The 25,120-nt window shown below is 41.6% G+C and overlaps 1 protein-coding gene across 5 annotated transcripts in view; it reads left to right on the top strand.

The window, feature by feature from the left end:
- The window catches only part of arid1ab (AT-rich interactive domain 1Ab), a 194,929-nt gene that overhangs the window by 141,660 nt on the left and 28,149 nt on the right, over positions 1 to 25,120 (top strand). For 4 of the 5 annotated variants that reach the window (XM_062047516.1, XM_062047515.1, XM_062047514.1 and 1 more), the window contains 3 exons: positions 4,812 to 5,033; positions 8,429 to 9,049; positions 10,312 to 10,428. The exons of the other annotated variant lie outside the window; for it this stretch is intronic. In XM_062047516.1, the coding sequence (XP_061903500.1) occupies positions 4,824 to 5,033; positions 8,429 to 9,049; positions 10,312 to 10,428 (948 nt within the window). In that variant the 5' untranslated portion in view covers positions 4,812 to 4,823. The remainder of the gene's footprint in view (positions 1 to 4,811; positions 5,034 to 8,428; positions 9,050 to 10,311; positions 10,429 to 25,120) is intronic. 5 annotated transcript variants of the gene reach the window in all.

Raw genomic sequence — 25,120 nt, 5'->3', positions numbered from 1 at the left:
ATGTAATTAGCATGTATTCTTCTGTTGCTTGAATACATTACTGTGCGATATTACACATTTGGGTATTGATCCAATACCTAGTAGTTACAGGGGCGGTATTGGTCATACTAACATAGGCTGGTGATGTAAAATATCAATTCAATATTTTAGTTATTTCCTACTAATGGCTCTGATTTAAATATTTAGGTTTTTGCCCTTAAAGCTCTCGTGTTTCCAGGAACATATTTCCTGAGTTGGTAAACAATAACATAAATGGCAACTAACCATTAACCATATACCAATACTTGGTATCGTTACTGTCGATATTCGTGTCTATCCTCCTACCTCTGATTACATTCAAGTGTTCTACCTTAGCGGTTAGCATATCCGCCTATGTGGAGTGTAGCATGTTAAGCTGTTCCTCTGCCTCAAAGAATGATTATGTTTGTAAAAAAAAAAGTGTATTTGCCGCCATGGATGTGAAGCTTGCTGACCTAGACGTGACTTTACGGAAGGACACTAGCCGCTAGCAAGTTCGCGGGACATAGCTAGAATGTGTCAACATGCTTTATCACGATGTAATGATAGTATTGAAAGCTCTATCGTTGGCTAAATTTATCTTATTAAAATCGTATGTAGCGTGCAACACTATATCATCGCGTAAATATGATAAATAAAATAAGGCTATTTATAGGGTAAGGGTTACAGATAAAGCCCATAAGTGAACTAAAATCTAATGCAAACTGTAACATTACCTCAGGGTGCCGTCAGTGGAAAAGTTGCTCAGAAGCAGAAGAACATCACTCCATAATTGTTATATACGCCAAAAAGAAGCCATTGATTTATGTGTTGTAACTACAAATACATGGTGACCTTATTTAAAACTCTCAGCTCTTTAGAGACTGTACGTAATGCTGTGTCAAATGGTAATGACTTAAGTAACGTTAGGAAAACAACAACTGGTAAACAGATCAATGAAGGCCTGAACAGTGAACTGGCTGCACTTTTATCTCCCAGCCTGCAGCTTGGACGTCTTTATGATCGAACACTGTAGAAAAGAAAACACACATACACTTCAGGTTGCCTCCGTGAATTATTTTTATGATCTAAAACATTAGGATCGAGAGTGACAAGCGGTAGAAAATGAATGGATGGATGATTTAAACCATCATGATAATTTAATCCAGTAACTTTTTGTTCTGGAGGACAGGCAGTCCAGCCAACTTAATTTTGATCAAATTGCACATCTTTTCACACTTTTTTTCCACCTTGTTGCATCTTGTTACACTTTACTTGGCAATAACGTGGACTAGTAAATGACTATTGCTTGCTCGCCATGTAAACATTTAAGGATACACTGCTTGAAATTAACATTGTTAGGGATCACAGATGTCTTCTCTTTAGCGGAATTCCGCTACACTTCTAACCCAGTGATTCTCAAACTGTAACGGTCCATCTAGAAATATGCCAAAAAATCACTAAACTATAGGGATGTGTCAATGCCAATACAGCACTTTTTGGAAGTATCGGTATTAATGAGTACTTGTAACTCAATCTCCGACACCCTACTAATATTTAATTTGTAAGAAACTTACTATAAATTCGCTGGCATGCTAATGTTGCCACATGGAAATGACTTCTTCGCCTCTTTTCACCAGAAATTAAAAACCACTGCACCAATGGAAGACTGCGCTCCCAAAGCAAATATATCGGTGGTGTGGCAATATTACAAACTCAAGCAGCCAACAAGTCGAATAGCAACATGCAAACTTTGCAATATCTGTTTCGAGGGGTGCGACACATGTAGGACGTTTCAATACAAGCAACTTAATGAAGCATTTGTAAGCCTACCATGCAGCAAACACAATGAAGATACTGTGGTTAACGCTAACAAGGTGGGACAACTATAACAAACCCTAACAGATTAATTCCAGTAGCAAGAAAAGTTTTCATAAGATTCCAAACATGAAGTCCGCATTTGGTGTAAACTAATCGAATTCATAGTAGTGGATGATCAACCGCTCTCAGTGGTGGAGAATGGGATTTCGCTGCTTGCTAGGTCGTAAATACATGCCCGAAGCAGCCCTTCCCGACCTGTGTAACGTAACTGATTACTTATTAATGTTGAAATTTAGCTATTTGCTTTTTTTATACTGTTATTGTCAAATATAATAATGTTACAGAAATAAAAGTAATATAATTTATACTCCTTGTCATAATTTTAGTCATGATTTACAATACTAAATGCACTAAACTTGTACAAGATCTATTGCTGCTTTGCCAAAGTTGCCTAAAAAACACTATAAAGTATAATCTTGTTTTTTTAAGATGTACGTATTTAAAACGTTTATGTTATAATTTAACAAACTTGTAGCAGATACCATAAATGCCATCTTACATCCAATACTTTACTAAGGGATTCACTATTTTAACAAAATATTTGAGTTTTTACACTTACAATATTTATCAAATAAAGCCATCATATGTCATGTATTTATGGAATGCCAAACTGTGATGAAGTTAAGTTTTTCTCAAACCAAACACAACATAGAACTAATGAAACAAACTTGTCATTTTGGATTGGCTTCTATTGACATGAAGATATTGTCTAAAAAAAAATAAAAATATTAATGCTGAGGTAGAGTCATGAAAAAGCGGTGTGGCTTTCAATTTATAGCATCTGGTAGGAACCATAGGTAAGGTTTTTTTTTGCAATTTTACAGAATTTCTTGTAGGAAATGCTTTCCAAAGCATCTTAAAAATTGTAAAAATCTGTCCCCTGAACCCATAAAATGGCCCCGAGACCCCCGGCTGGTATTTTTCAATTCCTCTATTTTTTCACCTCACAGGGATCTCTGCAATATATACAGAATCAGAATCAGAAACACTTTAATAATCCCCGAGGGGAAATTAAGATTTTCAGCAAAATCCCATTCAAGAGCAAACAAACATTACATTGTGACTTTTGCTTAACCTCTCGTCATTCCGTTATCTTTCTGCCGACAATCTCCTTTTGAATAATCGTGGTCTGCTTACCAGTAAAATAACCGCTGACACTCCATGTCCATTGTTTTTGTTTTCATGCTTTCAGGTATTATGTGGAAGTTAAAAACCGTCCTCACATCAAAACATATTCAATATTAAAATGAAGGAAATTCTTTATCTTCCAATGTTATGGATCACTACCGGATCCACCTGACACACACACTAGTAGTGTGTGTCAGTTCAACAAGACATCTTGAGTGTTGGTTTAGTGTCAGCAGTGACTCTTCATTTGGCCCTGAGAGCTGGAAAACGCTGATTATAGTTGAGCTGTACTTTCCAACTCTCTCTTTCTGCTGAGCAGTCAAGCTCTTTAAAGGAAGTAGACATCCCATCATTCCACCGTGGTTTTAGCAGTATCCACCGGCCATTTTTAGTCCGAGCTGTGTCCTTCATCGCCCAATGTCAGTCGGTCAGAGTTGGGGCGGGTGAGGATATGTGCACTTCCATGCAGACTGGGGTTGAAAGTGCATTAGAGGTCACAGGAGAGTGTCTGCCGGGGTCTGTTACTCCTTTTTCCCCATGGCACAGTCGGTAATGACCCTAAGGACACACAAAACATAACACACACACATATGCTCTTGAACCTAAGGAGCTCAGCAGTGTGGCCCTGGGGGAGGCTGGAGGCAAAACCAGAAGTGGAATAGGTTATCTTGCTTGACCACGTCTGCAGCCTGTTGATTTCCGCCCACAACAAAATATTTTAAATATTGGGACCACTCCCCGCAAGCAACTCTTCCAGATCACCGACTGGTTACTACAGCACTGTCATTCATAGAGTGCCAAAGCCTGCTGCTTTATTAAAGACCAGGAAGCGCAAGGCCTGGCCCAGGTTCAAACAGCAGTGCAGCTGGGACCTGTTACATTTTCGGCAGACTGCCCTCTCTGTCTGGCTGGCTATAAATAGCCCTGGTGGTTGTCTCCCTTAACCAAGGAAAAGAGGTTTTGGGAGGAAAGGGGGGTGGGGGGGAGGAAAAACACACACACAGATTAATAACCGTGGGAAGCAATGAAAGCTTTGTGTCTGCTGCCCGAGGTCAGCAGGGCAGGAGTTGTTGCTTCTTCAAAGCCTCCATTGTGGTTCTGATTCTGTTGCGCTACAGTGAATGAGAACACAGAGGGGCGGCCAGCGGTATGATGAGGTGACAGCGGAGCACCAAACGGTCACTTGATGTGGATTTTCTGCGTAGTGCTCGGTGGAATTCCAGATTTTTATTGACCATTACATTTGTGGCACGTGGAGGAATCCCCAGTACATCATCTGCTTTTATGACCTTGGACCCAGCTGTTGACAGCCAGCTCCACCACTACTACATTTACAACCCCTCCCTCCTTCCCTCCTCGCCGTATGTTTGGACCATGTGGATCTTCCAGGGTGCAGACGCCATCCTGACGTGATTCCAGCTGAGCGGCGGGCCCACGTCCAGCCACCGCAGACACTTCTATTACTCGCATAACTTCGTAGAACTCCTCCCCAACATTTCAGCTGTAACAGAATCCGCCCACTGGCACAATGATCGCAGGCAGGAAAGAGCTCCTGGCAGTTATAGTAGGCTCGTTCATTCATTTGTGGCCAAGTTTTTGCTGTTTCGTTTGAAAGTAAAGCCCCTTTTTTTGGTCTCCCTCTCCTGCTTTTCATTATGTCTATACTTAATGCTTTTTAAATTAAATGCAAGTGTATTTGTTTGCGATTTGCTAATGCCTTTTTAAATCCTACCAAACTGCTGATGTTACAGTTACAATCCAATTACATCCATGCAGAGCTCACTGTGATTCTTTGTTTCCTCTAGCCTGCAAGCCCAATGGACCAGGTAGGGAAGATGCGTGGCCAACCCTACGGAGCACCTAGTCCTTATTCCCAGCCGCAACAAGGGCCTCCATCAGGGCCCGGATCCCAGCAAGTGGGGTCTTATCCAGGGCAGGGCTATGGATCTCCAGGCCCCCAAAGATATCCTATGGGGATACAGGGTCGAACACCTGGTGCGATTGGCGGCATGCAGTACGGACAGCAGGTTGGTACTTATTGATTTGGATGTTTTTAATAGCAAGCCTCACTGATACTGGAGTGTGGTGTTAAAAGGTCATAATGACTGTCCTGGCTTTTGATAACACATTAACCTTTTTCTGGGTGTGCATCTTGTGAACATGGTTAATAAATCTCATCTGAAAACATTTTGACATGTTTTGCCCTCACTAAATTCAGTATGTGCTTCATGTCAAGAGGATGTTTCTTGCAGTTAATGTCAGAAGAAAACCATTTGAAGACCATTTTGACTGTTATGTTACTGCCTCTGCTTTGAGTGACGAGCAAGTTCAAGAATTAACAGTTAGAAAACAGTGGCGTTTGCTCTAAAATGTCCAAAAATTAGGGACCTGTTGTGTTTACATTTTATTGACAAAATATGCTCTACAACGTGTTCGGATTTAGTTCAGAATCGACTACTTCTAACTGGTCGCGACTTCCTTCTTATTGACTCCGTTTCCATGCACTAAATAATTTTTTTTGTTTTTTTGGATTTTCACACCTACATGTGAAGTCCCAGTGTTCATGGACACTCTCTAATGCGACTATTGGTCACACGCCTTGTGCTTCCCATACACTGCGGTGCGCTTATTTCCTTTTAGCACAGATAAATGTATTGCTTTTTCGGTTGACCTATGATGTCACACAAAACCATTGCATCTGCGACTCCTTACAAGTCAACAGCGCAGTTCTTGTTGTACCTGATGTCTGCTATAATATTGGCACGGATTACAAACATTACGTCTCTAATGGCTATACTAATGAAAATAGCAGACCACATCAAAAATGATTTTAGATTGCGCCACAAACATGACACTACTACAGAGAATGTATTGAAGCGGATGCAGGTCCAAAGTGAAGAAAGACTGGCGGGAGATAATGTTGTGAATTAATTTTTGGTTGGAGAATCATGAAAACAGAACTTTAAAATGTCTCTGTGTTCATTCATAAGGCTCTGTGGATTGATGGAAGGGGTTTTAAATCCGTAGGAAAAGACTGTTCGTGCTCCAGTCGATACTGGTCCAGATGAGGGTTGCTATTGTTTTGTACAAGTTTGCCAGTTGTGTGGCATACAGAGTTATTGATAATCAGTTTGAAGTGCACAAATGGAAGGTGAATAAGTTTTTGTTTCTTCTTTGCCTTGTAATATACACTTTATTCTCTTTCATCTCATTCGTATTTTGTTCGAGAGTCCAAATTAAGCCAACATTCTCCATTTCCTTAGCTACTTTCTGAAATGAATGTGCGTTTCTTTTTTTCTACCATCGATGCACATAAATGTTTCGTTCTTTTTTTAATTTGTGAAGCAGATAAACAGTCTCTTCATTCCAATCGGTGCCTTTGTTTTTATTGTATGGTATCTGCTTCCGGGTTACACCGCGCGCATTGAGACTGATGCATGCGCGATACGAAGGGTATCCCCCTCGAGAGATCTGGTTATTAATTGCATAATCTAGGTGTGTTAGTATGGTTTCTCAAAAGCAAAACATGATCAGATTAGGATTGTGGGATGCCTCTTTAAAGCCGAACTCTTTCAGAAATCAGACTCATTTAGTGCATTGAAACATGGTCATTCATTCTTGTAGCGCCAAATTGCATTAAACAGTGTTGACATTTAGCGTCCAAAGGAGTCAGTGAGGGAAGTACAGAGTGGGTTGTTCCACTGCAGCAAAACTAGACAGTCATTGGAGGAATACTCGGATTTGTCCCGCGCATTGTGTCTCTGGTAGTCTATCGGCAGTGGGTTTGTATAAACTACAACAGGAGCATTGTTAAAGTTTCAATCCATTGTTGTGAGTTGATCTGGAAACTTTTCCAATCTACCTAGTGACTTTTTCTTTGTCAAAAACACACTTTACTTGTGTTTGGACACTCTAACTTCTGACATTTTGCTGTTAGTATCCCCAAAAACAAGCAGAGGTTGCTGCTGTGAGACGGAGTCATAAACCATTTTCTTGAAAAAGAATAGAGAATACAATGTATGCATAAATAAACAGACACATTGAAAGACCAGCAGCTGCCACTGTTCGAAAACCACAAGATGCTATTAGTAAGAGCAAGGAAAATCTGTAGTAACTCATTTTTGTACCTGGAAGAAAAATACTTCCAGCAGGAACAAGTGCAACAAAAGCAGTCCATCAATATTTCACAGTCTGTTTGGTTTGTGATGTGTAAAACGACAACTGGGAATATCCATATTATACATAGTGGCACAGTGGGCACTGCTTTCTTACAGTGTTGTTCAATTGGAAACGGTTAAGTATGTTGCATCCACCTGCAGAATAAGACCCCGAATTAACTGTCCCTATCAGGCAGTTAATACATGCTAATATCCTGTAGACTGAAGGCATTTTGTATCTTGTGCTTGCCTATCTTAATGTAGTTTCCACAATTGCTCTCCAGACAGGAAAATGGATTTCCATGTTTTTTAGGCAGTTACAATACAGCTGCACCAACTGTTTTTTTTGGGAGCACCTGATCGTGTTTTTCTTTATTTCTGTCATGGTTCCCTCTTATGACACTTCTTCTCCCCTGAAAAAAGCTTATTGTTGAAGTTCAAGCAAAAAAGTATTTTATTTTCCATCGCTGTAATTCATCTACTTATTTTTGCGGTGGCAGAGGGGTTAGTGCGTCTGCCTCACAATACGAAGGTCCTGGGTTCGATCCTGCGCTCTGGATCTTTCTGTGTGGAGTTTGCATGTTCTCCCCGTGAATGCGTGGGTTCCCTCCGGGTACTCCGGCTGCCCCCCACCTCCAAAGACATGCACCTGGGGATAGGTTGATTCACACACTAGGGCCAATTTAGTGTTGCCAATCACTAAATTGGCCCTAGTGTGTGAATGTCGTCTGTCTATCTGTGTTGGCCCTGTGATGAGGTGGCGACTTGTCCAGGGTGTACCCCGCTTTCAGCCCGAATGCAGCTGAGATAGGCTCTAGCACCCCCGCGATGCCGAACGGGACAAGCGGTAGAAAATGGATGGATGGATGGATTTTTGCACTTATTTGTAATCTCTGACAAAGATAAACTGCTGCTTTGAATAAAAAAATTAAGTCAATAACTTAAACAGGGCTTGTGCATCTACTGTGTTTAAGTAATGCTTCCGTCAGTCTACCCCAGGGCAGCTGTGGCTACGAAAGTAGCTTACCACCACCAGGTGTGAATGAATGATGGGTTTTTAACATGTAAAGCGACTTTGGGTACTTAGAAAAGCGCTATATAAATCCCAGGTATTATTATTATTATTATCATTAATGAATGTAGCAAGGCTGTTGAAATTTGTTGTACAGAAGAAAGTGCTTCATGTTCACTAACAATTGAGGTGTGTTAATCTTTGACTTCAACATGAACCATTACTAAGCTGATTCTTCTGCCTCAATCTGTAGATGTCAGCCTATGGACAGCAGGGGTCAGGAGGCTATGGTCAACAGAGTCAGAGCTACTATGGGCAACACGGTGCTCCGCCCCACGCAAGCCAGCAGCAGACACCATACCCTGGCCAAACCCAGGGTAGCTCTGGACCCCCCTTCCCCCAGCAAGGGCACCCTTCACAGCCTCCGGGCCAACACGGTCAACCTGGGGCCCCTTACTCGCAATCCCAAGGTCCCCATGGCACTCCTCCCGGGCAGGCACCCTATGTACCTCCACAGCAACAGTCTACTCAACAGCAGCAGGGTCCTGGTTCTCAGAACCAGCAAGGACCACAACCGCAAGCTGGCTACCCTCAAGCTCCTGCATCGGGCCAACAAACGCCGCAGCAAACTCCACCGCAGCAACAAGGGCCCGCACAACAACAACAACAACAACAACAACCACCACCACCACAACCGACACAACAACAGCAGCAGCAGCAACCAGGAAGTCAGCCTCCTCAATCACAACCACCTCCAAGTCATGGCCAGCAGAGTCAGCCATCACCATATTCTCAGACTCCACCACTGCCTCAGCAGCAACAGCCACCACAACAGCAACAGTCGCCATATCAGAGGTTCCCGCCCCCTCCCCAGGTACCAACGCAGCAGCTCCGCATTCTATCAATCTTGATTACTAAAAAATAATGTATTGACCCGAATATAAGACGGAAAACCGTCCAAACTAGATACGCCTCCTATTTTTGTGCTGTGTAAGCAACAGCAAAGCAACATGCCATTGCACTCACTATCTGCAGTAATATCAGTTCTCTTCAGCCTCTTATACAGTATACAGTGCAATCTCGAATTACGAACTTAATTGGTTTAAAAATTAATTGAACTTAAAACGTTTGTATAGGGAAGCAAATTTCTCCGTAAGAAACAATGTAAATACGAATGGGTTCCAACCTCGACAAAAGGTTTGTACACTTTGAACACAATATAAAGTGCTATACAGTACTGTATGTCAAACATAACAAAGAGGTGATGAAATCAATCTTTACATACTTAAACAAACAAGCTAAACTGTGCTGTCTGCTCTGCTCTGCCAACACGCACGCACACACACACACACACACACACACACACACACACACACACACACACACAGAAGTCCCTTTGGTGCCCTCACAAATTATCAGAAATCCTCCAAAACCTTAACTTTAACAATTATATTGTTACGATTATAAATATTTACAAAAGTAAAATCCACTTAAATAACATCGGTAAAGGAGCAGCTCACAAGAGAAGAGAAAGGAGACGACGGGGAGAAAAAAGGTGGTGGGCGGGGGCAATGTGCGTGTACGCTCTTAGAAGAGACACCACTGAACAAGAGGCATTCTCCTCCGCTGTGAAATAAGTTTGGTTTGGCATATTTTTTCTTAAAAGTCAATTTTCTGCCTCATTACAATTAATAACTTGCTGCGGTACGAAGCTTTCTCAATCTCAATCTCTTCAATACGACCGAGCACAAAATGGCTGCCAGCGGGACACAGAATGAATGAATAAAGCGTTCGTACACAGAGACATTCTTTGCACACAGAGGCATTATGGCGCGATCTAAAAGTTTGTAAACTGAAAAGTTAGCAAATAGAAGGGTTTGTAAATTGAGCTTCCACTGTATTTGTAACTATTGCGTCCTTTTTGCTGTATATTTTATGTAGTGGTAAAATTTGCGCTCAAGTTAACCATATTTCACTAAGCTTTATTTTGACTCTGGGTCTGATTTTGTCGTAAAAACATATTTTTCCAAAAATATATCCTATAAAGCGTAGGTTGTCTTATATTCTGGTTAATAGCAGAAGGAGCCAAATATTCAAGACAAACGGCTTGATTTGACGTTTTTCTCCTCGGACCAGGAACTTTCCCAGGATTCTTTTAGCTCCCAGTCCAGTGCCCCCCCTTCCAACCAGCCCATGCCTTCCAACAAGAGCAGTCAAGAAGACAGCATGCAGGGCCGGCCATCCAGTTTGCCGGTAAGTCATTTTGCGTCTTCATTTTTAATTTGTGTTTTTAGTTTTAGTAGGGACTCCTGACAAAGATGGCCTTTTACCTAACAAGTTCCCTAAAACTCCCCATTCTAGTATAGTTGTAGCAAGTTGCCGTTTTCTTGACAGCGCTTATAGGCCAATCTCTGGAACTAACTTCATTCTGGGCCTTGGGAAAAGGAGACTGAGTAATGAGATCATTAATGAGAGACAATGAAAGTGAAGAGAGCAACGTCAGAGCCACGAGTTGAAGATGCAGGATAGAAAAAGCAAATAACTTCAAATGGTGTGTGCGATCTCGTCTGTGTGGGAGCTGCAGAGCGCGGGGAAGGAATAAGAAATTCTGTCTATGCCAATAGGGGATGCCCTTAGGACATGTTACCCTCCTGTTTATTTTCTCTCTGTTTATTTATTTATACATCTCGGTGGGCTTTAACCATTGGCTGAACTGGCCACGCCAGGGCTATTTTTACTTTTTTCGTCTTCCTCCTCCCTCCCCTGTAGATTTATTGGGGATTCCCTATCTGTGCCCGCTGATTGGCTGTGAAACATTAAGCTGCTTCTGTCAGCGTGTTGTAGCACATGACACTGTATACAGATTAGAGCACATTAAAGAGTTCAAGGCTGACTGCTTGTATCAAAGCTCAAGTGTAAGAGTCGGTGTGGGATCTGTACTGCCTGAAACAAAGATAACAAGGAGAGAAATTAAATAAAAAGTATGATGAAGATAACGAAATTTAATGTAATATTTTACTGCATATAATAGATTCAACTTTTTTCTTCTTTTGGTCCTTACTACTAGAGAAGAGCTTTCATGAGCACTTTTGCATTAGATCCTTAAAAACAGCAGAGGTTTTCTGTCGTATAGAGGACCTTTGACTAGTTGTTCTTTAAAAAACAGATCTTTGACGAGTGCTTTGGTGTATATCCTTTGTTAGAGGTACAAATTTGGGGGGGAAAAAACCCTGTTGTGCAAAACAAACATGTCCACTGCAAAGAACGCTTTCGCTTAATTGTAGTAGGGTTGTCACAAAACCCAGAATTTCAGTAGTCGATACCTCTGAATTTCTGCAATTTTTGGTACTTATTTGATACTGCGATTTAAATTTTAAAAAATGTACGTATGTACTTTAAAATTCACTTTTTTATTAAAAACAATTTCAAACTGACAAATATTTACAATCATTGTGCTTCAACATCTTTCTGCATTTAGATTGTTGTACCAGCTGCCAAGTGGCAACTATATATTCAAAAAAAGAACAGCAGTGGCCTAAAACCCCCAAGTATATCAAAACAAACAATACTGTGCTTATAAAATGCTCATAGGTAACAATAGTTATCTAGTTTACATATAAAAAAAGAACCACAGTCGTGTGGAGCTTTCAAGTACATAAAACAAATAATATTGTTCTTAATTAGGGATATAACGATAAACGTTATGATGATAAACCGCGGTAAATATATGGATAACGTTTACACTGGGGCGGTATGGCGTAGTGGGTAGAGCGGCCGTGCCTGAAACCTGAGGGTTGCAGGTTCGCTCCCCGCCTCTTGACATCCAAATCGCTGCTGTTGTGTCCTTAGGAAACTTCACCCTTGCCCCCGGTGCCGCTCACACTGGTGAATGAATGATGAATGAATGATAGGTGGTGGTCAGAGGGGCCGTAGGCGCAAACTGGCAGCCTCGCTTCCGTCAGCCTACTCCAGGAAATAAAGTGTTGCAAAATAACAAACGAGAGTCTCTTAAGCTGTCTCTCCTCTCAGCACTTATGGAAGGTTGTGCAGGTTTTCTGCACGCGCTGCACAGGGTAGTAACGCTCCCAGCCAGGCTTGTAGAGGTGGAGCTCTGCTCTCACTTCGCCTTTCATGAACGCTTGTATTTGGTTACCGAATAAATGCATGAGGCAAGACACATACTTCTCTTTCAGTTCCTAATGTATTTTTATTTTGTACAGTGCATTGCTAATTTCCACCACAGATCCCTTCTGCTACGTCTAATTTTCTGACAAAGCAGGTTTCGCATTCTGAGGCGGAGATTCATTACGCCACAATTTTATAATTTATGTGAAACGGAACCGGCAAATCTGCATTTGCGACAGGCTGACAAGAATAAATATATTTATGGGACACACTGGCTCATTTTTTAAGACAGCAGACATTCTTCTTTATCGCTGACTGCTCAGTGTTTGCACGCCAAAAAGAAGGAAAAGGTGTTGTACAGTTTTCGGTTCGAACGATAATGAAAAAAATCAGGTATCTATGTATTTTGTGCGTGTTGTTATCAACTTGGTATCAAAGTAGCAATACTTTTGACAACCCAAATTAGGTTATAGACAATATTTGACTGTTTTTTTCAGTAGAGTTTAAAAAATGTTATCCTACTTTATACAATATCTTTGACAAGCATTTTTGCTGGGGTTTTTTTGTGCTAGCATTCGTTCACGTTTTCCATCATTTAAGCACCAGCACCGTTTTGAAGTATCAATTTGGTGCTTTACCATACCCATCTCTACTCTTTGCTTTTAGTCTTTAATTCCTGAAAAACACCAGACCAATCAACCAGGGTTTTTGCAGTAAGTCCTTTAAACAGGAAAGTGTTCTGTCATATATAAGATCTTTGAGAAGCGTTTTTTCACTACATCTTTAAAAAGCGTGTCTGTCATAGAGGAACCTTGAACAATGTTTTTGGAGTGGGTCCTTAAAAACCGCTGTGTTTCTGTCATATCCTCTTGAAAACTATTGGTTTTTGGTCTATTTCTTTTGTCAGAATGACAGATTTCTGAAAAATATTGCCTTGTTAAGCGACACACAATGGCCCACTTCAGAGGACGCTCAAATTTTGACGAGTGTATTTACTGTAGATTCCTTAAAACAGAAGAACACTCCTGTCATATAAAATTGTTGACCTTTGCTTTTGTAGTATATGCTTTAACTAGCCTTTTTGACCCAGATTTCTAAAAACAATGGGAGGCTTGTACAAACCCCGTTTCCATATGAGTTGGGAAATTGTGTTAGATGTAAATATAAACGGAATACAATGATTTGCAAATCCTTTTCAACCCATATTTAATTGAATGCACTACAAAGACAACATATTTGATGTTCAAACTCATAAATTTTTTTTTTTTTTGCAAATAATAATTAACTGAAAATTTCATGGCTGCAACACGTGCAAAAGTAGTTGGGAAAGGGCATGTTCACCACTGTGTTACATGGCCTTTCCTTTTAACAACGCTCAGTAAACGTTTGGGAACTGAGGAGACACATTTTTTAAGCTTCTCAGGTGGAATTCTTTCCCATTCTTGCTTGATGTAAAGTTTAAGTTGTTCAACAGTCCGGGGGTCTCCGTTGTGGTATTTTAGGCTACATAATGCGCCACACATTTTCAATGGGAGACAGGTCTGGACTACAGGCAGGTCAGTCTAGTACCCGCACTCTTTTACTATGAAGCCACGTTGATGTAACACGTGGCTTGGCATTGTCTTGCTGAAATAAGCAGGGGCGTCCATGGTAACGTTGCTTGGATGGCAACATATGTTGCTCCAAAACCTGTATGTACCTTTCAGCATTAATGGCGCCTTCACAGATGTGTAAGTTACCCATGTCCTGGGCACTAATACACCCCCATACCATCACGCATGCTGGCTTTTCAACTTTGTGCCTATAACAATCCGGATGGTTTTTTTCTCTTTGGTCCGGAGGACACAACGTCCACAGTTTCCAAAAACAATTTGAAATGTGGACTCGTCAGACCACAGAACACTTTTCCACTTTGTATCAGTCCATCTTAGATGAGCTCAGGCCCAGCGAAGCCAACTGTGTTTCTGGGTGTTGTACATAAACGGTTTTCGCCTTGCATGGGAGAGTTTTAACTTGCACTTACAGATGTAGCGACCAACTGTAGTTACTGACAGTGGGTTTCTGAAGTGTTCCTGAGACCATGTGGTGACATCCTTTACACACTGATGTCGCTTGTTGATGCAGTACAGCCTGAGGGATCGAAGGTCACGGGCTTAGCTGCTTATGTGCAGTGATTTCTCCAGATTCTCTGAACCCTTTGATGATATTACGGACCGTAGATGGTGAAAGCCCTAAATTCCTTGCAATAGCTGGTTGAGAAAGGTTTTTCTTAAACTGTTCAACAATTTGCTCACGCATTTGTTGACAAAGTGGTGACCCTCGCCCCGTCCTTGTTTGTGAATGACTGAGCATTTCATGGAATCTACTTTTATACCCAATCATGGCACCCACCTGTTCCCAATTTGCCTTTTCACCTGTGGGATGTTCCAAATAAGTGTTTGATGAGCATTCCTCAACTTTATCAGTATTTATTGCCACCTTTCCCAACTTCTTTGTCACGTGTTGCTGGCATCAAATTCTAAAGTTAATGATTATTTGAAAAAAAAAAAATTTTTGATCAGTTTGAACATCAAATATGTTGTCTTTGTTGCATATTCAACTGGATATGGGTTGAAAATTATTTGCAAATCATTGTATTCCGTTTATATTTACATCTAACACAATTTCCCAACTCATATGGAAACGGGGTTTGTACATATAGAGGATGTTTGCCTAGTGTTTTTGCAGGAAGGCTTTAAAAAAAGCAAAGCGCTCCTGTCCTATTGGAGGTATTTGACTAGCATTAAGATAGGGCTTCTTGCATCTTCATTTATGACATGGGCCTTGTTCACACTGCAAGTCAATTACAATTATTTTGCCCATAAGAGACCTGTATCTGATTTTTTATGTCAATATAAACAGCACAATTCTGAATTTTTCAAACCTGACCCAGGCGTTTTTCGTATGTGGATATAAATACAATACAGTATGTATTGTATGCGACTGCAGTCTGAATGATCGGGTGCCGCTTATACGACCACCACGTCATCAAATACCAATAGGTGTCATAATTCTTTGACAAACTAGACGGTTGCAAAATAAATAGTTAACAAATGAGCAGAAAACAGGCTTTTACAAACTCAATGATCCACCACTCCTGTCTTTGACTGTTTAATCTTCTATGTGCAAAAATTCGGTTCAGAAAATGTTGAATTTGATTGCACAAAATTCTTGAAATTGCCACACATGCGCCACGACTGAGACCTACTACAATTGAAGCGATGTTTTATTTCATAATCACTGCAGCATGTGGGACGTCATGTCTGCATGCAGGTCAGATTGTGTTCACATTTACCATCCCATTTTTTTGTAAGGCAGACCATTACCGTATTTTTCAGACTATAAGGCGCCCTCAAAATATTTTGGTTTTCTCAAAAATTGACAGTGCGCCTTATAACCAGGTGCACCTAATGTACGGATTGATTTTGGTTGTACTTACCGACCTCAAAGCAATTTTATTTGGTACATGGTGTGGTCATAAGTGTGACCAGTAGATGGCAGTCGCACATAAGAGATACTTGTTGACTGCAAGATGACGCCAACAAGCAAGCCCAAAAGGTTTGTTTCATTGAGAATATAGAACCTTACATAATGTGCTCAAAAATCTGTCAAAATATTTTAGTACGACTTTGGTAAGCTACGAACCCGCACCGCTTGATGGATTGTCAGCGCATTGCGGCTACCGTAGTCAGACGTGCTGTGCTGTCCTTCAACATACGAATATTATGGTGTGTGTATAAGGACCTCAAAATGGCACGTATTAGGAGACATTATCTGGCATTTTTTTTCGCCCTATTATGCAAAACAAACTTTTCTTACCTATTGCTACCTGCTGATGTGTATTTGGGGTCTGCATAATTCCCCTGAATGTGTGCCTATCCGCCATTGTCGTCCGCGTCGACGTCGTAGTAAATAAGCTCCTTCTTTTTCTCTATACTCTTGTGTGCATTACGACGCTGTTGTCATTTTTAATACAAAGTAGCATACAGTTGTAATTTATAGCTGCCAAGAGACTTGCTATGGAAGTGCTAAAAGGGGATGGCGTGGCGAAGTTGGGAGAGTGGCCGCGCCAGCAATCTGAGGGTTACTGGTTCAATCCCCACCTTCTACCATCCTAGTCACGTCCGTTGTGTCCTTGAGCAAGACACTTAACCCTTGCTCCTGATGGGCCTGGTTAGCGCCGTGCACGGCAGCTCCCGCCATCAGTGTGTGAATGTGTGTGTGCGTGAATGTGGAAATAGTGTCAAAGCGTTTTGAGTTCCTTAAAAAGGTAGAAAAGCGCTATACAAGTACAACCCATTTACCATTTAAAAACTACCGGTACAACATATTTGACGGGGAGAAGACGCTTTTGAAATGGAGCCACGTAAATAAGACCCGCCCACAAAATGACGCATCCTGAGGAGACGGTCAAAAAGCGGCTTGAAGATGATCTGTAAAACATAATCTATGCAATATTTTGACCAAAGAACCACCATCACATGTTATGTAGACCACAAGGAAGGGTTTTGAATGTAGGGGGAAAAATCATGATATGACCCTTTTAATGCACCTTATAATCCAGTACGCCTTTTGTAAGAATATAGACCTGCATAGACCCACCAATTGGCGGTGCGCCCTATTAAAAAGATCGAATTTGAATTTAAAAAATCTGAATTGGACATCCTATGCTGCAGTGTGAACGTAGCCTTAGTTACTTTGCTTCTGCCTAAGTATTAGTTTTTAAGATATGGCGGAGCCTTGCTTTGACATTATACACCAAACAGGAATAAAAGTGAAGGAACAAATAAAAGATTAAAATGTGCTCCCCTTAACAATTTAATTGAATAGCTGTTGGCTAGTTGAGTAATAAAACTGAAAATACTGGTTCAAATTAATGTAAGAGTAGCGGGCTTCTAATGAGTTTTTCTACTTTACTATCTTCCTAAGTCGACTGGGAAGCTAGCATCATTTAGCTATGTTGCATCCACACATCCCCTCATCCCAGGTGTGGAGCCTGAGGTTGGTTTGTATATGTGCAGAGGTCTCGGTGTCTGCTGGAAGGTGCAGGAAGAGAAGCAGCCGTGTGTCAGGGAGGTAGGGGGTAGTGCGATAGGGCAACAACAACAAAAACGATGAACTTGCCGAGCGAGTGAAACCGGTTTGTGGTTTGTGTTCACCTTGGCTCTAGGACGCACACACTGACTGCAACTGTTGAGCATTAACCGCTTTGTTGGCTGCTGGAAACCTGTAGCAGAGGAAATGTCCTTGCACTTAAAAAGTGCAGTTTACTTTCATTATTATTTCGATAGTCTTTGTTGTTAAAGTACCAATGATTGTCTCACACACACTAGGTGCGGCGAAGTTATTCTCTGCATTTGACCCATCACCCTTGATCCCCCCCTGGGAGGTGAGGGGATCAGTGGGCAGCAGCGGTGGCCGTGCCCGGGAATCATTTTTGATGATTTAACCCCCAATTCTGTTCTGTGGCAGACAAGATCCACTGGGATTGAATGAGGGTTAATGGGTTGTGCATAGTCTCATTTACAGCACCTTAAAAGTCTTGGAAATCTCAGCCTCTGCTGCATCATCCCACTCGCGGCTTTCACGCTCCCTGGAAGTGACACTTCCTCCACTTGTCAAGCCACCGAAATGGGGTCATATCTAACCCTCCCCTCCACCTTGCCCTCTCTCTTTTTATTTTAATCTCTTCCTTGTCCTCCCCTATTGGTCTTTTGTACGCTCTTTCTCCACTTTTGGCTTAATCCTGCAAAAGGCCGCCCACTGGCTGCTCTACTCCTCTTTTTGATGTTGTCTGAATGTGCTTCAGACTCGAGAAGATCACATGTTGGTCACACACTTTGAGTTTGTTTTACTTTATCCCCCCCCCCCCGCCCGAATCTCCCCTTCTTCGAATGTTTTCTTCCGCCTCTCACCAAAATCAGTTGAGGAGAAGACTGTTATTAACTTAGAATAGATTACAAAACGTGCTAGAGTTTTTCCATTACAAAACTGTAAAAAATGCTTTCAGTTTTGTATGAAAGGACAAGTCATCCCCAACTACCGACCTGCCATGCACGTTACAGCAGTGAATAGGGATCAGTGGGTATCCAAACTTTGTTCCATTGATGCAGGAATTACAATGATGTTTTTCACTTTTCTTTGATTAAACACACTAGAACTACTCCAGAGTAGGTCAAGATATGTTGAAGGGGTACAATTATGATTTTTTTCCCTTCTTTTAAAACAATTCCTTGTGGTTTACATAAAATGTAATGGTGGTTCTTTGGTCAAATTTTACATAGATTATGTTTTACAGATCGTTTCCAAGCCGCTTTCTGACCGTTTCAGAATGCGACGTTTTGTGGGGGGTCCTATTTACGTAGCTCCACTTCGACCGCCTTGTCTCCCCGCCGTCTTTGTTGTAATTTTTAGCACTTCCATAGTGAGTCTACTGACCGATTAAGTTAAAACTGTACGCTAGTTTGCAGTAGAAATGGCAACAGCATGAGATGCATGTGCATGTACGAGCCAGTCTGCCCCACAATAAGAGGATAGCGGAAAAAAAGGATCTTGTTTATTACAGCGTCAGACTACAATGGCGGACCCGCGCAAAGCTCTTTTGGGTATATACTAGGGGTGTGGGAAAAAATCGATTCAAATTCGAATCGCGATTTTCACGTTGTGCGATTCAGAATCGATTCTCATTTTTTTAAAAATCGATTTTTTATTTTTTTTTATTTTTATTTTTTATTTTAATTTTTTTTAAATTAATCAATCCAACAAAACAATACACAGCAATACCATAACAATGCAATCCAATTCCAAAACCAAACCCGACCCAGCAACACTCAGAACTGCAATAAACAGAGCAATTGAGAGGAGACACAAACACGACACAGAACAAACCAAAAGTAGTGAAACAGAAATGAATATTATCAACAACAGTATCAATATTAGTTACAATTTCAACATAGCAGTGATTAAAAATCACTCATTGACATTATTAGACATTTATAAAAAAAAAAAAAAAGAACAATAGTGTCACAGTGGCTTACACTCGCATCGCATCTCATAAGCTTGACAACACACTGTGTCCAATATTTTCACAAATATAAAATAAGTCATATTTTTGGTTCATTTAATAGTTAAAACAAATTTACATTATTGCAATCAGTTGATAAAACATTGTCCTTTACAATTATAAAAGCTTTTTACAAAAATCTACTACTCTGCTTGCATGTCAGCAGACTGGGGTAGATCCTGCTGAAATCCTATGTATTGAATAAATAGAGAATTGTTTTTGAATCGAGAATCGCGTTGAATCGAAAAAAATCGATTTTGAATCAAATCGTGACGCTAAGAATCGATATTGAGTCTAGTATATACCATATATACTAATGATAATCCGCTGACGTCACACTTGGGAAAAATGTCACCAAATGGGCAAATTCCAAATGTCTCGTTTCCTGGAAATATGAAGGAATGCAAAATTGTTTTATAAATATCTCCAACCAGGCCTCTAGGGTTTTTGTCAAATTTTCGGGACTTATGCAAATCACCAAATACACAACAACAGGTACTAATACACTAGGTAAGAAAAGATGGCTTTGCAAAATAGGGCCACTTTAAGCTCTTAAATATATTTCACTATTTATTATTGTTAGTGTGATATTTTATTAAAACATTAGTTCAACTTGCGTGGCTCTAATCCTCGCCATGTTTAATTCTATACATACAATATTCCACGACTGCCAAAAAAACATTTCACGCAAACCATATCAAGAGGATCCATATCAAGAGGTTTTTTTTTTAATTCTACATTTGTCGTCTGCCTCCCAACAGCAGCATTGATCTCCTATCCACTGCATTTGCAATGCTCTGAGACCCCTCTAACCAAATCACCTCTGATAAGGCAAGACTCCTCAGATTTTTGGATCCTCTGGTCTCGCTCGACCCCGCTCTCTCCTCCTACAAAGCTCCTCATTCGCCGCTCAACCCAGCCCAGCTCTGCTCTCCTGCGGCAGCTAAGCTTGTTTTTGCGACATAGCTGTGGAGCAATCAGCCTGACAAGGCCGGCCCACCCCCCCCCCCCTCTCTCTCTCCAACCAGCCCAACCCCCCATCTGTGCCTCCTTCCCCCAATATTGTACTTCAGTATTTTTGCTTCATTTCTCTCCCTCTTTCAGTGTTACGCCTCTCTTGCCCTGCTCTCTAAATTCTTACTTTCGCCTTCCCTTGCCTGCGCTCTCCACCCTCCTCCTCCTCCTCAGTAAATCAGCTTTCATAACGCTGTGCAGCACAGCCTTGTTTTGCGAGGTTCTGGCACTGGCTTATTCAGAGTCCGGGGCTGGTTTCCTGTTGCTATTCTGGGGGCCCTGCTTCCTGTGTTGACTTGTATTATTCAGATTCCAGGGTGCCTATCACGCTCTCTCACTCCCTCCCCCTTCCTGCCTTACATTCCCCTCCCTCCCTCCCTCCCTCAACGTGTGATTTTTAATTAATGTACTCGAGAAAATTCAATGTGCTGACAAAGTGTGTTGTTTTGCATTTTTGCTTGGGTGAACTGGTTTCTCGGCAAGCGTTTTTTTTTTGTTTTTTTTGCTCTTGTGAGCTTGCACACGGAACACTCTCCCTGCTCCCTTTTTGCGCTCACTCTCACACACTCTCCCATGCCCCTCCCCTCTGCCTCCATTTGTGCTGGGCTGAGCTAGTTTTGCAGCACAAAGAGTGTGGCTGACTGCAGCACTGTCTGTCCTCTCTGCCGTCTCTCGCTGGATGGATGAGAGCGTCCCCACAATGGAATTAGCCCTCACGCCACCAAATAATTTCACCCTTCTCCCCTGCTGGATATTAGTTGTTGTTTTTTTTTACAGCGACTCTAGACACCCGGAATGTGTGACGGTACCAAGGGGAGGGGCGACGCCTCTCTGGCTTCACCAAGCCCCCCCTTCTTCTCTATGTCTCCCTGAGGCCCCTCCATCCCTCAGCCCGTACGAAGGCCAGAGTTCCTCAGTTGCCGGCCTCACTTGGGCATCTGTGCTCTGCTCTGGGACTCCCTGCTCCCATTGTGATCACCACAAAAGGCCCCCAACGCACACACATCTCCACATTATTCACAGCAATCAGAACCCCCTCCTACACACAAACACACACACATTCCCTCCTCCCCTACACCACTTCTTTCCATCAGGCTACACACACAGACTGCTGTTGCAGTGTTTGTGTGTGCCGTATCCCACCTTTATTGTTCCCCTCCCACAGAGAACCTCAATTAGACTAATGTGGCGAGTTTAAAAAGTAATTCCCCTACCTTTTGATCACATTTTTGACTACTTTTTGATGCCCTCCTCCCAACTTTTACTCATTTATGCCTCATTTTCCCCCGCCCACGTGGCTGCTGGTGATGAATTATCAAGGTAATGGTGACCTCTGGGGTACTACAGTAGCTGTTGTGTATTTGTGGATGTAACCGACATCTACAGTGGGTCTGGATTAGTTTCTGCCTCATCCCTCACTCAAACCGCGACTGAAGAACGCATAAAAAATGGCATTTCCTCGATGTGAAGACCTGATAAGTCTGAAAGAGAAATAGATGATACAGTATTATCTGCTCACAGATGCTACATGGTAGTAGTTGGAGCACACTGGAGCTAGTCCTGGATAAATTAACCCGCGCTACTCCTTAATTATGATTTTTTTCTACATTTAAACACTTCCTTGTGCCCTACATAACATGAAATGGTGGTTCTTTTGTCAAAATGTTGCATAGATCATGTTTTACAGACAATTTTCTAGGTGCTTTCTGACCGTCTCTTTAGGATTTTGTGGGCGGGTCTTATTTACGTACCTCCACGTCGACTGCTTCTTTTCCCTGCCATTTTTGTTGCAGTTTTTAACGCATCCATAGCGAGTCTACTGACAGATATGTTCGATTCATTGGGCTTGAAAGTGCGTCGTGGGAATGCATTGAATTGTGGGTCTTGCTAGACTCTCTGAATCGCTTATTTACATGACCCAATTCAATGCTTAAGTGTAGTTTTTTTTCTTTACCGAGTTGAAAACATGGCGCAAACGTGCAGCATCATTAACTGCCACAATTGTAATCATGATTGCTTTGAGAGAGAAAAAAGGATTTGGTGAGATTTTTCTCATTTCCCGGGTGAAAGCAAAGCCGAAGGACGTCTGGTTATGAAGTAAATAGAGACGGCGAATGGCCTGGATAGCAGCTTTGAAGCTATCAGACATGACTTTTAACGGCATGTTTGTTTGTTCACAGTATTTTCAGACTTGTACGTTTGAATCACAGCATGTTTTGTTCAGTTTCAAACGTAGCATTTAGTAAGTTGTTAGTGTTAGCCAAGCTAGCTGCGGTCGACAAACAATCTACAGTATTTTGAAAAATAGCATGTCTGTTTACTTTTAGTGTTGGGTTAGCACAAAAATGAATGAGTATTATTTTCGGAGAGAGAGCGCATTGATCAAAGTAGGGCTGGGCGATATACCGGTTTTACAGTTAATACCGGTATATTTTAGAAAATGGTGTATACTAAATTGGCCCTAGTGTGTGAATGTGAGTGTGAATGTTGTCTGTCTATCTGTGTTGGCCCTGCGATGAGGTGGCGACTTGTCCAGGGTGTACCCCGCCTTCCGCCCGAATGCAGCTGAGATAGACTACAGCACCCCCCGCGACCCCAAAAGGGACACGCGGTAGGAAATGGATGAATGGTATATATTTGATACAATAGCGCCATACCGGTATCTTTTGATGTGACTTTGTTATGGCCGTTTGCTCTTCTTTGCGCCTAACGGGCGAAGCACAAAGTATCCTCTTTGTCTCAACCCTGCCCCTTGCGTGTTTACATAGGCTTCTCTGACGCACAATGACGCAGCGCAACAAACTTTTATTTTTATTTTTATTTTTTAAGTATGGCGGCGCGGTGCCGATTTCACAACTCTCAAGTGATGCAATGCTTTGGTTAGCGATTGCATTTGGCTATTGATTAGTGACTACAGCTTTATTTAAACACACCAATTTGCTTAAGCGACTTAATCACTAATTTCATCTGTTTATGTTGTTAACTTCTGTTAGCTACTTTAGCACAGCAGCTAGCGATAGCTTCTCTCTGCTGCTCGCTTGGTGTGACACCTCGGTTTAAAAGTGCCTCTCCTCATAGCCCATGCGGATTAAGCTACTGTAGTATAGCGGCTGAGTGGCTGAAGAGTAGTTTTAAACTTAACCGCCAGCGGCTTTCACCGCAGTGAGCGAGGAGAAGCTCTATCTATCCCCGCGCACAAGTGTGAGGATATAAACCCAACGTAATGAATGAAAACTGCTTTGACATAGTAACGGCTAACTAATTACTTAATAAGACAAAACAACTACTTACGACAAAAATAATCTGAGTACTCTCAACACTGGTTATCTAGCTGTAAAACACTTAGGCAACCTTAAGCACTTTGCACATTTTTTTAAGATACCGCTGTATACCGTATACCACCATTCGGACTAAAAATACCGCGGTATCAGTTTTGCTCCATATCGCCCAGCCCTAGATCAAACGTATTTAAAAGTGATCATGGGTTTGTTTTTTCGGGGAACCCTGCTTATGAAACTAAGCCGCATCTTGGACACGTAAGAGATGAAAGCTATAGATTACGCACAATTTAAACAAAGGACAATGTGCCTTAACAGACTTTGCGTTCTGAAATTCTTCGCTGGTTATAAAACAAACTCTGTTGACGAAATATAGACAAGTTTAGCGGCACTTTTACTTAATTCAAATCTCTTGTCCATCAGACATGCTCATAGCTCATATGAGTCAATTCCTCCATTTTTTTATTACTTTGTCCAGGGAGCGAGACTTTTGAATATGGTACAGTTTGTCTTGGTACTGTCTCTTGTTTTTTTAAATTTTGTACGATCCATTTGAATCCAGTTTGTTGCTCGCTTTCACACTGTAAACAAAGCCTTTATCCAACAAGTACCGGTATGTCTACCCAGACCTCACAATGCATTGCACAATCACGTGGCCTTTTTCTACTTTGTCTTAGAATTGGTAACAGCGGAGGATGCATGTGCATGTACGAGCCAGTCGGCCGTACAACAAGAGGAAAGCGAAAAAGAAAGAGTTTATTGACTACAGTGCGGACTACAATGGCGGACACACGCAAGGCACTTTGGTTATATTATTACCATGTATGGATACGGTTTTCCCAATTTGTGACGTCACTAATTGTGCATATTCCAAATGGCTTGTTTGGCGGATTTAGGAGGGAAGGCGAGATTATTTTATAAATATCTCCGCAATGCCTCCGCGGTTTGATTTCAATCTTTCGGTATTTATGCAGATCCCAAATACGCAACAGCAGGTACCAATAGGTTGAAAAAGTTAGTTTTACACAATAGGGCCCTTTTAAAGCAATGAGGCACTGTACTTCAAGGCCTACTGAAATGATTTTTTTTTATTTAAACGGGAATAGCAGATCCATTCTATGTGTCATACTTGATCATTTCGCAATATTGCCATATTTTTGCTGAAAGGATTTAGTAGAGAAAATCGACGATAAAGTTCGCAACTTTTGCTCGCTGATAAAAAAAAGCCTTGCCTGTACCGGAAGTAGCGTGACGTCACAGGAGCTAGTATTCCTCACAATTCCCCATTGTTTACAATGGAGCGAGAGAGATTCGGACCGAGAAAGTGATGATTACCCCATTAATTTGAGCGAGGATGAAAGATTTGTAGATGAGGAACGTTACAGTGAAGGACTTGAGAGACAGTGATGGACGTATCTTTTTTCGC

This window comes from Entelurus aequoreus, linkage group LG05 (assembly GCF_033978785.1).
Source record: "Entelurus aequoreus isolate RoL-2023_Sb linkage group LG05, RoL_Eaeq_v1.1, whole genome shotgun sequence".
Taxonomy (NCBI): Eukaryota; Metazoa; Chordata; class Actinopteri; order Syngnathiformes; family Syngnathidae; genus Entelurus; species Entelurus aequoreus.
The sequence above is the reverse complement of the archived record's forward strand: the minus strand, read 5'-3'. Positions and strand labels throughout refer to the sequence as shown.